This window comes from Indicator indicator, chromosome 2 (assembly GCF_027791375.1).
Source record: "Indicator indicator isolate 239-I01 chromosome 2, UM_Iind_1.1, whole genome shotgun sequence".
Taxonomy (NCBI): domain Eukaryota; kingdom Metazoa; phylum Chordata; class Aves; order Piciformes; family Indicatoridae; genus Indicator; species Indicator indicator.
The window spans coordinates 46,502,380-46,518,659 of NC_072011.1; the positions used below are offsets into that span (position 1 = coordinate 46,502,380).

Sequence of the window (16,280 nt, forward strand, 5' to 3'; positions counted from 1 at the left end):
TTTTTTATTTTCTGAGATGTTGATGAAGCCGTTTCCCATGTAATTAGCACTTAGAATCTTAACATACAATTTCAATCTGCTTGATATCAGTTGGAGTGTCAGAGTGTCATTGTGCTGTTGTCATTTAACCTCAGCTTAAATTGTCATAATACACATATAAATATAACTATTGGTTGGTAACTGTTTAAACTTTAACGTTATTCTAATATCTGTGACTTAGTGCAGAATTTGCCTCTTAACAGTTTGCATGTTTTTGTAGATATAGTCAACTGAATCTCTTGCAGAAAGGGATGCTGAGGGATTTGGGATATCTGTGTGCAGTGTTTTGGAATTTAAACCTTAGCTCAGAGCATTTTGTTGTAGAGACTCACTTGAGAGCATATATCAATGTACAGTACTGTCAAGGGGAGATTGTGTTCTTGGAACAACAGTACCATCAAGGGAGATACGGTCTTTGTTTGTGTAGGATGTTACTTTGAAGGTATTCAGGTGAAGACAGTTTTAGGATAGCTCCTGTTCTGGGGGGGGTGTCTCTGTGTTGTTAGGAAGATTTTACTAGAAAAAGAGTAGGAATAGTTTGGATATATTCTATTCATCATCTTTAGCACTACCTGTTTAAGAAAGGTGAAAAATTTTGTTCCTGAGTCTTCTAAAATATTCCTGGAAATCCAGATGGAGAATTTGGTCTTTGTGTATTGCTACTCTAAAATCAGTGAATATGATCGTGTAGGCTTCTGAACAAAGCTTTTGAAATGCTTTTATGTCAGCCACTATGGTACTTACGTAGTTTGTCCTTGATTCCATATTAGAAAGGCCAAATGGTTTTTGTTTGTTTGTTCATGGGTGTTTTTATGTTTGCCTTTTTTTTGTTTTCTCTTTTCTTTTGTTCCCAAAAGGCGCTCCTTCCTGAATTTTTTTTCCCTGTAGTTCAGTTTTCTGGAAACATGGGTTACTGCATGTCTTTCTGAAGTACAGGGTGTGGTGCCTGGATTCCTGGGCAAGCCTGGCATCCTGATCTAGGAAGGACAGTAGTCCCAGCTGGCCTGCATAATATCCTGGGAGTGGTTTTTAACTTTGAGTGAGAGACTGTTTAAAGTGATAGTATCATCTCTCTTACTCATTTTTGGGTTGTTTGTTTTTTTTCTGACAGGCCTTGTCAGAAATGACAAATGTTGAACCATGGGTATGTTCAAACTTAATTCATCTCTTTCAAGAAGAAAACACAATTCCTTTTATTGCTCGGTATCGAAAAGAGCTCATCAATAATCTGGAGGCTGATGCCTTGCGAGAAGTGCAACAAGCATTAGAAGAGCTACGGTAAGTAAGTTAAATACCAGGAGATAAGTATCATCCAGCTGCTGCTTCTGTGTCTCTTGATTTGACACTTTGGACACACTACGATTGTAAAGGAGCTGATGAAAACCAAAATTTAAAACTGAGGTAATTATGCTTGACACCTGGCTGTGTTCTTGCAGGGCTTTTTTACTATAAATAACAAGAAATCAGGCATTTATTAATTGTCAAAGAAAAACGAAGACCTTAATTAATTTGCAGTTTGCTAAAACTACAGAGGAAAGAACTCATACTAAAAGTGTAGTTTATGGGCTCTGGAGATATGTAGCCTGATCAGATGTAAGCTGCACCCGCAGGAAATATTCACTAATAAACCCTTGGCAGGGAGCAGCAAAGCCTGTAGTGTGTCATGAGGGCAGGGTAAACTATCCCAGACCACTGTAGCAAAGAAATGATCAGCAAAGGCTGCTGCAGTGGCGTATGAGACTGCTTTCACTGTCTGCTTTTGGGTGGTAATATGTTCCTGTGATGGCACAGGAACAGACATGCCAGCTGTTCTGTCATCAGCTCCTTGTACTCTCCACTATCCCCTAGCAAGAGATTCTTTCCAAAGAGGGAAGGTGAGCTGAGAGTTCTTGTCCGAACAAGGGATTTAAACCATAACAAAATGCTTTTGCTGCTTGCAGTAACACACAACTATCTTAAACTAAGAGTTTAAAATCTGGTACCTTGTTCTTGATGCAGCAGTACTGTCTTGGTATGAATTACAGCCGTAAGTGCTCGTCACCATGTATTTAATTTGGGGGCTTTTTACTTGGTTTCCAGGTCAGTAATGAAAAAATGTAAATAGGAGTAATGACCAGCAGTATTATGATTTTTCTGAAAGCTACCATAAGATATGTTGATACAGTTTTGAACTAATTAGAGAAATAGAAAATAATTTGGATTATTAGACTTCTTTTTTTGAGCATTAGCATGAGATAAAGCCTTCAGGGGTTTCAGAGAGCTTCAGCAGTGTAATAAATGAGGTCATAATCAATAGCCTTTTTAATCTGCTGTGAAATGTGATTGTTAATCTCTTGCATTTTAGTACTGTTGCAAAAAAGACACATGCAATGATACAGAAGTTGAAGAAAGAAGGGAAATTATCTGGATGCCTTTCAACAGCATTACTAAATTGCAGAACTTTAGAAGAGTTAGAGCATGTGGTAAGTACACTAGTATTTTTTTCAGGTCATCCTTAGTTTAAATGTAATCTTCCTCACTAAATAATGCATAATGCAAAGAACATAGCATGACTTGAAATATTTCCTTGTGTTTTAGTAACTCTGTTTTTTATTTCTTTTAAGTCTGCACCTTATAAAACTGGGAGTAAAGGCACCAAAGCCCAGAGGGCCAAGCAGCTGGGATTAGAACCTGCTGCTCTCTCCCTTCTGCAGAATCCTATGGAACTCAATCTCTTTTCTTACATTAGACCCAATACCAAAGGTAAGTGCTCTACTTCTATAAGCACTAATGTCCTAAATGTCTGAAAATATTTTAAAATGGTAATTACTTTATTGGTTCCTGTGTTGCTGGAACTTATGCAACTATTTTAAATTCAACAGTTCTTAGTAATGTGTAGTAAGAGTTTACAATTAATGCCATGACACTTCACCCTTTCCCCTTTTTTTTGATTTGTAAATAGTAATAATTCTGTTACACAAGAGAGATTGGAGATGTTAGAGTTGACATCTTTATCTACTAGTGAGAGAGGGAACTGCACCACACCCCTGAGACCTCTCTGTGGTTCTACTTCCATTACTGAAGATTCAGTGCTGATTGTACAGGGGGCTTATGCTTGTAGTCTGTACCGAAGTAAATATCGCCCATCAAAGCATATCTTAGTAAGAACTGTTCTTGGTAACTGGGACTGAGTGAGAGAGATTTTACTACTGAATAGCAGTAGGAATGAAGAAGATGTATTCCCTGAAATCTGAGCGGGAACCTTAACAATACGTTTGTCACATACAGACTGCAGAATTGTGTTTCTTTGTGAGTGCAGTTATAGGTGAATCTGTAGGGGGCAATCTCTGACAATAAAATACAAAGATTGCTGTAACCTTCTGTGTGGTGTTAAAAGAAAAACATAATTTTCTTCTTCCCTGCTGCAACATTTACTTTTTGAATTTAACCTCAAATCACTGAACCCCCTTACTGAAGCTGATTTCCTCTTCCCATGTCAGCTATTCTTTTATTTTAATATTTTTATAGGATGGCCCTAACTTTGCATTGAAAATCAGTTACCAAATATTCTGATTAATTACAACATTTTTAGCATGTCATTACTTCATACAGCAGTATATTGCAACCACATACCTGGCTATCCTGGCAGAGTCAAAACAGCCAAAGGAAAACATTCACAGTGAAAGTTCAAATAAATTATTTAGGGTGCCTTCAGAAGGAAGTGCTATTTGTTGCAGGATAAACATTTCACTTTTTGAAAATTGGTACACCTGGTTTCAATTTTGTGCTAAAAATAATGTTGCTTAGGTTTATATAATGGTTTGCATTTGAAAGGTGCATCAGAAATTAGATACATTTATGAACTGGGTCGCTTTTATCAACTTGGGAGCCAGTTGGCAACCTATATACAGTTTGAGATCAGAATGAAGTTTTTTGAAGACATGAGCCATTTATTGTGCAGAAAAGTTTTCATCAAATCTTAATAATCAGTTCTTTTAAATTCTCGGTGTCTTTAAACTTATACTAAAAATAAACAAATAAAAACAGCAGTTCGGGCTTCAAAGCCTGATACTTGAAAGATAAGGAAGCAGGTTGATCAGAAAACTTTGTTATTATTTCTACTTTTATGCATGGTCCCATATTTCTGTAGTTACCAAAGCATCTGTTGGTTTTGCAGTGGACACAGTAAAAGGCTGGTGTGAGTGGTACTTTTTGATTGGGAGCTTTTTTGAGTTTAATCATGACTGGCTTTGGCTTATTCCATCTCATTCACATTCTCTGATAGGCTTCAAATAATGTTGCCATGTGTGCTTGTGGTGCTTGAGTATCTCAGCTCATATCCAATACAATGCATGTTTTATAATTCCCTTTAAGTTTATATTCTGACATTACATTGCATTTGCCATAAGAAACACTAATTCATAGATGTAAGGATCCAACTTTCACAACTTCTGATCAGCTGAGGCATTTAAATAACATACTTTTATTTTTATTTCTGACATGTAAATTCAGCTTTTCCTTTTAAAAGAAGGTCAAGATTCGGGTTATGGGTTTTGGGGCTTTTTTTGTTTGTTTTGGGTTTTGTTTCTTTGTTGGTGGGCTTTTTTTAGTGTTTTGTTTGGTTTTGTTGGGTGGGTTTTGGTGTTTTGTTTTTTTGTTTATGTTTAGTAGTGTGTAACTCTATAGCCAAATCAGAAGCACAGATCTGAATTCAATATAAATATTAGTTATTAGAGGTATACAGGTTTTTTTTAAATGATGTTAGTAAAGTTGTTTCTAGACACTGGTGATCCAACAGACAACAGAATGAAAATTATTATGTATTATGTATTGAAAGAAGCAGTTAATGCTACATCTACCAGCTCTAGAATTCTTGATTTATTTTTGCTGTGAAGCATTTGTTACTGACCATTGATAGAAACAGGGTTAGATATATTGATTTAAAATACAGAATGTCAATTTTATTTCATTACCTTCTGGTTCCATCCAGTGCAACCATTGTGCTAAGGAGAGTATTGTACCACTTCTTCTAGTCTTTTGAAGTGAGAGATCATTCGGTGTGTTTGTAAGCCGTCTCTAGTACTTTTTCTGTGGAGATATTTTACAACTTCAGTGTTTGAACTGTGTTTCATGGGAGAGGATGAGGGTACCCTGACCTCAGTGGTGTCACTGTGCAAACTCCTGCTACAAACTGGTGGAAATATAAAACTATTACACAGAGAGAAGATGGGATTGGCTGCAAAGATTTAGACTATTTCACAGAATCACAAAATGTTAGGAGTTGGAAGAGACCTCTGTAGATCATCTAGTCCAACAGCCTTGACAGAGCAGGATCACCTAGAGTAGATCACACAGGAATACATCCAGGCAGGTTTTGAACGTCTCCAGAGAAGAATACTCCACAACTCCTCTGGGCAACCTGTTCCAATTTCCCTGTCAGCAAATTATGTAGACTTCTGATGCAATTACAACCTCAAAAATGATACTTGAATATCCAATTTTACTATTGTAAGTAATTCATTTGCATCATAAATGCCAAGATTTTTTAGCATCAAAGAAAAATAAATTATTTTTCTCTGATTTTTGGTGTCATTTTGACTTAAGCTGCATTGGTTACTTTAGGCTCATTAAAACTATAATGATTTGAGATGCTTTGAAAAGAAAACTTAGTTAATAAAAACTAATTAATTAGGATTCTTCATTGATATCTCTGCAAATCAGTTCAGCTACCTTGCATCAATTTTATTTTACCTTGTATGAATATCCTTAGTGCTTGTGAAGTTGTGTGAAATAATTATTAAAAAGCTAATATGAAAAATTAACTGGGTTTTTTCTTTTTTTCTTCAAAGGACTATCAACTATCCAGGAAGTAGAGGCTGGAGTGCAACATATTTTAGCTGACATCTTTGCTAAGGATAGAGATACACTGGATTTCATCAGGAAATTGTAAGTTTGACTCTTAGTTTCTGAACTTTGCTAATTCCGTGGTAAGATTCAGTCTCTTAGCTTGCAGATACATAAATAACTTTTAATGATGTGCAAATACTGTTACCGTGAGATTGATTTAGGTTCCTTCCTTCCTTTGTGCTTGGAAGCACATTCAGTAGTCTTTCTGCCTGTCTGGCTATCAGTGGAGGAGAGATCTGTAAGCATGGCATGATTCTATGACTCCCAAAGGCTGAAGAATTCTCTGTGACTCTGCTTCATATAGGTCAAATCTGCCTTGCAGTTAGTGGTCAATAAAGGAAAGTTTTCTTTCCTTGCACTTCCTTCAAGCTAAAACTTTTCAGACCTTAAGCTGTTTCTCCAATATTTACTGCATGACATTTCAGTATATTTAGCATGCAGAGATGTTTGATTTTGGTGTTGCTATTCAGTAAGGCAAACATATGACTGATTTTAAACCAGGACTTATTGATCCCCTGACTGTGTTAGCTAAATTTTAAGTTTTCTTATGTTACTTGACTTCAAGGTTGTCACGTCTGGAAGTTTGGCGTAACAAAGTAACAGATACTTGTTTTTATTTTTTCCCCTGTCTTGTATGCCATCTGGTTTAGAGAAGGTGGTTATCAAAGAACAGGTGTCACTGCAGGAGCATGCAGTATTGGTTTGAATCAGTTCAGTTCTGTTTAGTTGACCCTTGTTTGCTGGTTTTTTTTTGTGAGTAATGGCCAACTTCATCAAAAGACTAGAGAACAGCAATATGATAATTTCAGTGGAGGGTTTGTTTTGTAATGGACGTACTGTCCCTACCAGACTTCTGTTCTTTTCTCCACTGGAATCTCTTTAGTTGGATACAGAGTGCTCTACAGATGTATCCTGTTGATCTAAAGTGTGTGGTCTGTATAATAATCATGAGGAGCATACAGGAAGCTACCTGTTTGGGATCTCTGTTACTCCTAAAAATAATGAAGGCTTTTATGGCTGTTAAGTACTCAAAACAAAGAATCCCGAGGCTGGGTAGGTTCAAGAGAGATATTGCATTTGTAAAAGTTATATGATAGTTTAGGAACTTCCTGAAATTTGTTGTGTGAAGTTGAACCAGTAACTGACCAAACTGAAGTGCAGATGGTAGGTTTTGAGTCTCCATTCTTTTTGGAAGGGCTGTATTCAGCTTTTTCTGAGATTTGCTTGAATTTCTTTTCTTAGGATGTTCCAGTCAGTATATGTTATGTCAGTCTCAGCATTAAGATATGTAAGTTCTACAGGTAATGAGAGTTAACTTGTAATAAGGCAGACTCCAAACTTTGTTTTTAATACAAGCACTAATGACTGGACATTAGGAACATTTTTTTCATGGAAAGAGTCAGGCATTGGAATGGGCTGCCCAGGGAGGTGGTTGAGTTGCCAACCCTGGATGTGTTTAAAGGTCATTTGGATGTGGTGCTTGGGGATATGGTTTAGGGGTAAACCTTGTAGAGTAGGGTTATCGGTTGGATTGGGTGATCCTGAGGGTCTTTTCCAACCTGAATGTTTCTTTCATTCTGTGATTGTTGCAAGTTTCCTGCTAAAATACCTTATTAACATTTGTTTCTTATTTTCAGGTGTCAGCAGAGGTACATTTGTATCCAGTCAGCCTTGGCAAAAGTGTCATCCAAAAGTGGGAACGAGAAAGATATTGATAAATTCCAACTGTACCATGAATTTTCTTGTAATATAAAGAACATACAGCACCATCAGGTATACCTACAAATTTGTTTGTTAGTGTTTTTCTTAGAATTTTAATTATTGCAAACATGGTTTTACTTTTGAACTTTGTTGCTTAAAACTGATTTTAAAGGTGCTTGATTTTGCTTTTCAGTTACCAAAGGTAATAGATACTTTCAGATTCTTGACGTGCATGACTAAGGTGTTAACATCTTTCTTAAGAAACTGAACAAAGAACTGTTTATTCAGTATGCCCATTGTCTAATGCTCATTAAACACATATTTACAATGATTTATGTATCAGAGATCCCAGCACTGCTGTGATTTATTTTCTCCCTCCCTTCCTTCAGTGAAAAGTGCAGAGCAAGTGTTACCATGAGGGGCATAAAAGCTAAGCAATAGTCTGTAGGGGTGATGCTGGGATGGTAGTGGCACAGTAGTGGAGGCTGCTTGGTTGGAATATAACTGTTTGAAGCAAATTCGATAAACTTTTTGTTTCTTTTGAATGTTTGCTGCAACACTGAGTCAGATTGCTCTGAGCCATAACTTAAACATGTTAGGTGAAACTGGTGAGAGCTATTGCAGAAGGATCCAGAAAATTAAATTGATGGTGACCTATAAAAATAGCTCAGGGGAACATTCCATGCACTACCCCAAAATAGGTTTGTTTTGCAAGTCATCAGTACTGTTTTTTTTGAAGCATCTCCAATTATCCTGAGCCTCTCAAGTTATCCTAAGCCCCAAAACTAGATTTAATATGACTAGAAACGAGGGAAAAAGCAAGCTTGCTACCTGATGACAATCTGAAAACTTAATAGGTAGGCTGCCTCTCCCTTAGTACTGAGGGTCAAAGAGTGAAGTGTGATGCACTCAATGCAACTGTCAGGACCTTTGTACTGTACTGATTCATGATTAATCACCAAGTGAATTGTCTCTTGTTTTGGTCACAAATACTTAGCTTTTTAAAAATAATAAGAAAGAAATACAAAAAACCCTGACACAACCCCTAACCAACCAAAAAAACCCCAAACAGAACAAAAACAAAAAACACCCTAGAACAACAAACCCAAACTAAAAAAAAAAAACAAAGCAAAACCCAAACCCAAAATAAACAGAAAAGACCAACCAACTGAAAAAAAGCCAAATAACCACCTCAAAACACCAACAAACAAACCAAAACCAAACCCCCCAAACAGTCAAAACCCAAACCAGAACCAAGAAGGAAGGGGAAAAAAAAAAAAAAAAGACCTGACCCTCTTAGCTACTTCCAACCAGAAATGTCCTTTTCCTTTAGAAGACTACAATATTCTGCTGCAGAGTGCTTTTCCTTTTATATTTATGATATGGTCTCACTTTCTCTCTGCATGCTATTTTAAAAGCGTGATGTTTTTGAATTAATAAAATACTTTCTTCCATGCCTTGAAATGAATTTATTGCATTGAAATGAATTTATTGATGTATCATGAAGATTTGTAGATTCATCAGGGGATTGTGCTTTTTTTTGGGTGCTTTACTGTTGAAGGCTTTGGTTTAAAAGACTGTTCAGTTTTTCCTGCACTAAGTGGTGAATATGGAGTTATGCAATATGTATTGGACATACAGCTGTTCCCTGGGATGATAGTATGATTTAGTTCTTGTCTGAAGATTTTTTTTTTTTAAACATAAAGAAACTGTTGCTTAGCTAGAGCCAGGGTTAGGAAGCAGTTTTCACAAACCTGGTGAGCACTGACTATGTGGCTGCACAATTTCTTATCCAGGATGTGTCCCTAGATTGTTTGAATTTAAGATTAACTCAATCTGTTTTGATTTGTTTCCCCTTGTATCTGTCACTAACCTTAACGTCTCTTTTCCCATTTTGGCTGTACAGCAAAGTAGCAATCACGGTTCTTGCAGCTCCTAGTCCTGTAATCACAGGATGTTTTAGCACTCTTATGTGTGGCCTTTCATCTGTATTATACTCTTGTTGGTTCTTCTAACATATCGAATATTTCTGTTTTATGAATCTTAAAAGTCTGAGTTGTTTGTGCTTCACATAGGTATCAGGGCCCAAGTTATATCAGGACTTTTTTGTACTAGTCAAGAAAAAAGGGTATTTTATGATAATTTTCAACAACTGTGGTTTGCAAGAGGTCCCTATTTTGTAAAAATACTGTGATTTCTCTTTTGGTTCTTTGTTAGTTTTCCAGTCCCTTTTGTTGTCTCCCGTTTGTGTTTTGATGATATAAGGAAAGAAAAAGTGTTTTATCTGGCACCTCTTCCTTAAATACTAGTATTGCACTTTCAAAAGTCTTTCTCATAACAGATTTCTTTTTCTGTCTGACCTTACCTGCCCTGCTACTACAAATTACCTTATTTTTTTCCTTTTATTTTCTTGGATTATAGCAATCTTTTTTAATATCTAAAAGTCTTTAGTTTCTCCTTTACCTAAGTCTTTGAAGAAGTCTTTGAAATCTTCTGCATTTAAAAATCTGGTTAAAAATGTGTTCTTGAATGTGCTTTGGGGAGGCATAGTTGTCTTCAGGTGAAGAAATTTTCTGATGTGGTTCAGGATTTTAAGAAGATACCTTAAAAAGGTGTAGAGAATCTTGAAACTTGGAGGGATTTAAAAAATGTACTAATGCCCTAAGACTGCAGGTGGAAAAGCTGTCTGTGCAAAGTTCACTGTTTTAAAGACCTTCTCTACCCCTTTCATGAGTAGGCATATGCAAGTGTTCTCAGTGCTTTTAGCTAGAGGCAAAAGTAGTTGTTTTAAATCATCTCTTTGTAAAGTTGCAAATAGAGAATTCTATAAAATACTGCACTGAAACTGGTCATAACCTGAATATGTAAGTGCTGGTCATCTTAACCAGCCTGTGTGCTTCTCCTCTAGTTTGCGTGCTCTAAGAGCATAACTGTATCTTTATGACCAAAGCATCTGTAGCCATGCGAGTGTGCTTTACAGCACATACTGCAATCAAGTGAACTGGTGTGCAGCGAAATGCAGCTGGGTTCTGTGGTACTGCAGCTGTCACTGCCCGTGCTGTAGGTCTGGCTTAGTTGCTGTGCCATTGCCATTTTGAGTGTTAAGATGTACCACAGAATAATCATCACTGGCATGAAGTCGAGTCATTTGACTGAAAAAGTTTGAAATACTGAACCTGAAATGAGAAAAAAAAATTGGTTGTTTAAAATGCCTGACTCCAGGTTTTGACATGGATACCTGTCGGTGTTTCCAGCTGGAACGTTTTGCTGTTGGGAAGTTTAGCCACCGTTCTTCCTTTTGGCAGCAAGGACAACCTGACTGAATTGTATTAGGATGTCATTGGGTAGCTATACCAACACTGTTCTAACTAAGGAAAAAAACCTTTCAAGAGTTTATTTGAATTTTAGACTAAATGTAAACAATTCAGTGTTTGTGTATGCCTTAGGGCTACTTTCCTATATTCGGAGATGACTGAATTGGTGGGAGGAAAAGAATTCATGAATAAAGTGTAATGTTTGAGGCAAGTGCTCTATTTTCAATCCCATACTTAAAAAAGAATTGGAAATTAAAGTCCTTGGCAAAATATACAAAATTCATTCAGTGAGTTTAAGTAGATGTGCAGCGTAGAAGAGAGGTATGCAAAATAAAGGATGTTCTGTTTTTCTGATAAATAAGTTTGATGACTCTTGTGACTAGATCAAATTGTTCTTACAGTCTCTGAAAAATGTATGCTGTTTTGATTAACCCTTTCTTTGTTCCAGTCCTACACAAACCTGGTCTTTTTCTAGGACAAAAAGATTTCTTTTGTCTAGAATAGCCAGATTTTTAACCTGTTACTTAAAAACCAAAATTATCTTATTAGAGGCAGAATTTGACTAATTACTTTCTGAATTGATAATTTCTTGGATGATCATTCTTTCTTGAATGCATGTCACTTCATCTGCCTAATCTGTTCTAAGACTAAAAATATAAATAATATTTGTGACTGCAATACAGCTGATTTAAGTTCAGGTAACTGACACATTCTGCAGATTGAGTGCCAGGAAACAAAATATGATGCAAATATTGACCCTTCTAACAGTGTGCTGAATGACATTATAATTCTATCAGATACACTCTCTGTAGTGAGCATCATTCTGATGTCATTTTAGCCTGACATTTAACTTTCTCTCTTTTTAAAAAATACTCTCAGAAGAAACGTGAAAGCATTTGATTTATTAAAATGTGCCTTTCTAATCTTCTACATGAAAACATTTGCTTTGGCAGTCAAGGTACCAGATGCTATAATATTTCACATGCAATCTTTATTATTAGCTTTGTTGTTCAATGATATGTCAGGCCTGGTATGTCACAGGAGCAGTAAGGCTGAGGAATATAAATTGGTACTATGTCCTGGAGTCATTTTAAACCATTGTATTTAACATATGTGACATGTCTGAGTTAGCTAGTGATTGAATTAAAGTTTATGATTGACATAGAATGCTCTGTTGTGACAGTGCTCAGGGCCTGCTACATACAGCAACATGTGTAGTCATACAGGAATGTCAACTTCTAGCAGGTTTTTTATTTTATTTTTGCACTTTAAAGTATTCTGGAAGGGAAAATGAAATTTAAAAACATGTGGTTTTTATTTGTAGCTGCTTCTCAATATTCTATTTCTAAAATCCCTTGGCAAATGAGTTTTCTTAATACTGTGGGGCCTACTTCAGGTGAACATTCAACATCTTCATAGTGAGATTAGACTAGCCGATACCAGTATCCTCCAGGATCCACCACTTGTCTTGTGATCTTAATATTAGGTGTAAAGCCACAATCTTCTGTTTAAAGTCAACTCTGTATGCAGATAGCACATGTACAACCAGATCTTGCTTTAGATCATGAATATGCAGCTGTGTACACAAGTATCTGCCAGAAATATGCCCATATGTTTTGAAGCTGGAATGTTAATGTAAAGAGTAGTGTATCTACAATATTGCCTGCTGTTTTATGAACTAGGCATGAATAATTCTAAATTCATCCTCTTTCAAATTAAGCTGATTACCTTTGTTTCATTAGTTCTGAATCATAATTAGTATTAAATTTGGATTGATTTCAGGAAGAAACATGAAGCCTGAAGCATAGGGTTGACTTTTTCCGTTTCTGTTCTCTAGTTCTGATTGGAGTCACTTTTCAGTTAATTTCTTGAGTTTTAATTTGGGTTATTAAACAAGATTATTCCACCAACGAAATTAATCCTGACTTTTAATATAAGGTGGATCTTAAGATTGCAGACTTCAAGGAAAATGTACACTCTTTTATGCCATGGCATGATTTAATCTGCGTTTAAATTGTGGATGTTATCTGTCCATGCTAGTACTTTGGGAACTGATTTACTGTACCACCATCATGATTTGCTACAGAATGTCAAACAAGTGCGTACACAAATGTTGATAAGTTTATCTTTTAGATATTTTGTGTGTCATCTGTCTCTGCCACTTATGTTTGCACTCAGATTCTGGCCATTAACCGAGGGGAAAATCTGAAGATCCTGACAGTGAAGGTCAACATTCCTGACGGGGTGAAGAACGAATTCTGTTGGTGGTGTGTCAATGAAAGGTCTGCATGGATACATATTCTTAAAGAAATCTCCTTTTTTCTATAGACAGCTGCATACTGGAATGTATCTCAAATGTCTCATTACATTAAGAGAACAGTTTAAAGGAGTACTTATTAGATTAGATGAAATTAGCAAGTGCATAATTCTTGTTCTTTATTTCCAACTACTGTAGCATTATGCTGAAAAGATCATGCCTATGGCAGTATTTGGGGAGTTCTGGCATTATTCCTCAAGCAACTGAATTTTTAAAATAGTGTGAAGGCTGATAAATGTTTATGTATTTTCAGTTGCAATATGCATGATGTCCAGTAGCCTTTACGTGAAAGGAATTTGTAGAATCTGATAGAATATTTCTAACTTCTAGAACTAACTTCATATACCTGATTACAACAGTTAAGAACGGCTACCTCAGATTTAGATCAGGGAAGTTCATAACTTCGGTTTTGACAGTTGTAAGGAGTTGCATATTTAAAAAAAATGTATTGGATTTAATAGACAAACCTAAATGTGGCCTGTCTTCAAGCCATGATTCTTAGATATCATGTGACCTGATTTTTCCATTTTGATCTCTGATTATTAGAAAATTGGGCTCTAAATTTGGGGTGACCCTCTTACTGATTTGCTTTTATAAGTTGCTTTTTTTTCTTAGGCCTGTGGTGAGATCTTTTGTGTTACATAATACTGCTTTGGGGCTTTTTTGGTTTGGTTTTTTTTTTTGGTTGGTTTGTTTTGTGGGGAAAAAACAAACAAAAGTTTAGGTTCAGTTTATATTGTTTTGTGCAATATTTCTGTCATTCTTCTTGGAAACTGTACCTTGATGCCCTCTGTTGGAGAATGTGTATCTAAACTGTGCATCTTCTTTGCATGTCTAACAGACAGTTTTCTCTTTCTCAGTGGTTTGTGAAAGTGGGCGTTTTTCTGAGAATGTCTTAGAAATCCCTACCTCTGCATCCTATAAATTGCATGCTGTGGTACTGCTTTAGTATGTATTTTTTCTCTGCGCTAAGTGTAAGAAAGGGATGTGGTAAACATGTTCCTTTTCACTGTAGAAATGCAGTAGTTCTGTTTCCAACTCGGAAGCCTCTGAAAGAGTTAAAATATTGTTTGGCTAGATACTATTAACCCTAAATCACATTAGTTTAAGTAACTTTTTACTTTTTTCTTTTGTTTTTATTTTTTTACGTTAAAGTATCAATACTCATAAACACACTTAAGTTTCATTCTAGTTTCTAATGGGATTCCCGTCCTTCCCTCGAGATGTATATTTGGTAGGCCGAATGTATCTGTCAGTCTTGCTTTTACTGCATCTGTGACAGAATTTGGAAGCGCTGTGATCTACAAATAATGGAACAGCTTGTCACTGCTACACAAATGAATGTGGGATGTAAATTGAGATATTTGTGGTTGACTACGCTTCTGTGATTCATTGTGAGATAAACAGACTATTGACCTTGGAAATGAAACTACTTATTAATACTTAGTGTTCATGAGGCTATATATCCTTCTGGCTTTTTACTATTTAAGGACAACTTCTCCACCAACTTCTGAAGGCATAATTTTAGTAGTTCTTGGTGCACTAACACCTAGGGCAGATTCTGACCATCTTCGTAGATTGATAGCTGTGATCAAACTGACAAATGGTAAATACATATTCTGCCCCGCAAGCTTGGAAGTGACTGTCCAAGGGTAGGAGGTGCATTGTTTTCATTGCATTGATTTGCTGGTGAGATCATAAAGTTAAGAACTTTTGTCAGAAGCAAGGATTTTAAAATTTTGCAAAAGCATTAAGTAATTTGCTGAAGGTCATGCACAAAATCAGTTGCAGTACCAGAAATGCTATTTTGCTACATAGTTTGGCCAGTATTCTATCCACAAAACAGTATCACCTACTGCCTATTGAATTAATAGCAAATACGCTGACCTTCATGTGGTCTTATGAGGAAGATTTTTAATTATTTTTTTTTAAGCATTAATTCCCTCTGCAATGGAAAGTGGATTTGGAAGATGACTATAGACGTATGTATTATTGCGTTGAACTTTATATAGATGCCTTTTAAGATTAACATAACTTCTTTGCAAGAAGCTGGTAGATTTATTAGCCCTCAGAAGAATCTATATTACCTTGAAATTTTTTTGTGCTGAAAAGTGAAGAATATCTTTATGCCTGGCCCTCTGGACAGTATTTTACATCAGAAAACGCCATCTCTGTGGTTTGACAGCAAACCTAGCTCCATTAACACTAGAGCTGCAGTGGTCTTAGAAACTTAGTTATGAAGTGGGACAGGAAAAAAGGTTCAATAAGCAACAGCCAGAAAGAGCTAGCTTTGAGTGTAAAGATAGCATTGAGTTGTTCCTCAAGATTTTGTTCCAGAGTGAGACAGCAGCCTTGGAAGTGAAGTTCGGTGTTTGATAATCGAAGTTCTCAGATCCTGTGTTAAGTCCGTGGTACAGGCATTAAGGACGTGATAAGTTACAAACTTTGTACATTTTTCCTGTAATGTCTTGTAATAAAATAAGATGCTTTTTGTGCATCTGATGCAAAAGCTGTGCCCGTCCTGAAGCAGTCGTTTAGTTAATACTAGTGGTTCGTAACATGGGCTATGTTAAGTCCATTGATGCTGATTTCACCCTTTGTGGCCGACCAATAGCCTAAGCCATGTAAGCATATGGTGGTCCCTGTTGTGGGCACATGTGGAGATATGATCAGCAGAATAAGGTGGCATTATTTATATGGAATTTTTCTAAATAGAACTTCATTTAAAGGGCTTCAAAAGTCAGCTCTTAGTTAAATAATCAAGAAAAATCTGTTCTTAGAAGGAAGCTTAACTGGGCTGTGATGATCTTTAAAAATATGCATACATGCTTTTGCTTCGTTTTTTGTGGCAAAGTGGAGTTTTCTTTTTTCACAAAGAATGAGAATGAATAAAATGCAGTGTTTTGCTATGATTGTACTTACAATTGCAAAACTGTCCAAAGAGTATCTATTTCTAATAGAATGTTACCTAAAGTTTTTGCTTATATATAGGCAAGAAATAAAAATATCTGTTGTTATGAGTT

General features: G+C 36.1%; 1 protein-coding gene across 1 annotated transcript in view; it reads left to right on the forward strand.

The window, feature by feature from the left end:
* SRBD1 (S1 RNA binding domain 1) overlaps nt 1-16,280 on the forward strand; it is a 128,453-nt gene that overhangs the window by 1,992 nt on the left and 110,181 nt on the right. The window contains exons 4-9 of the mRNA XM_054397832.1: nt 1,151-1,317; nt 2,384-2,501; nt 2,643-2,781; nt 5,868-5,964; nt 7,563-7,698; nt 13,119-13,222. Coding sequence (XP_054253807.1) covers nt 1,151-1,317; nt 2,384-2,501; nt 2,643-2,781; nt 5,868-5,964; nt 7,563-7,698; nt 13,119-13,222 — 761 coding nt within the window. The remainder of the gene's footprint in view (nt 1-1,150; nt 1,318-2,383; nt 2,502-2,642; nt 2,782-5,867; nt 5,965-7,562; nt 7,699-13,118; nt 13,223-16,280) is intronic.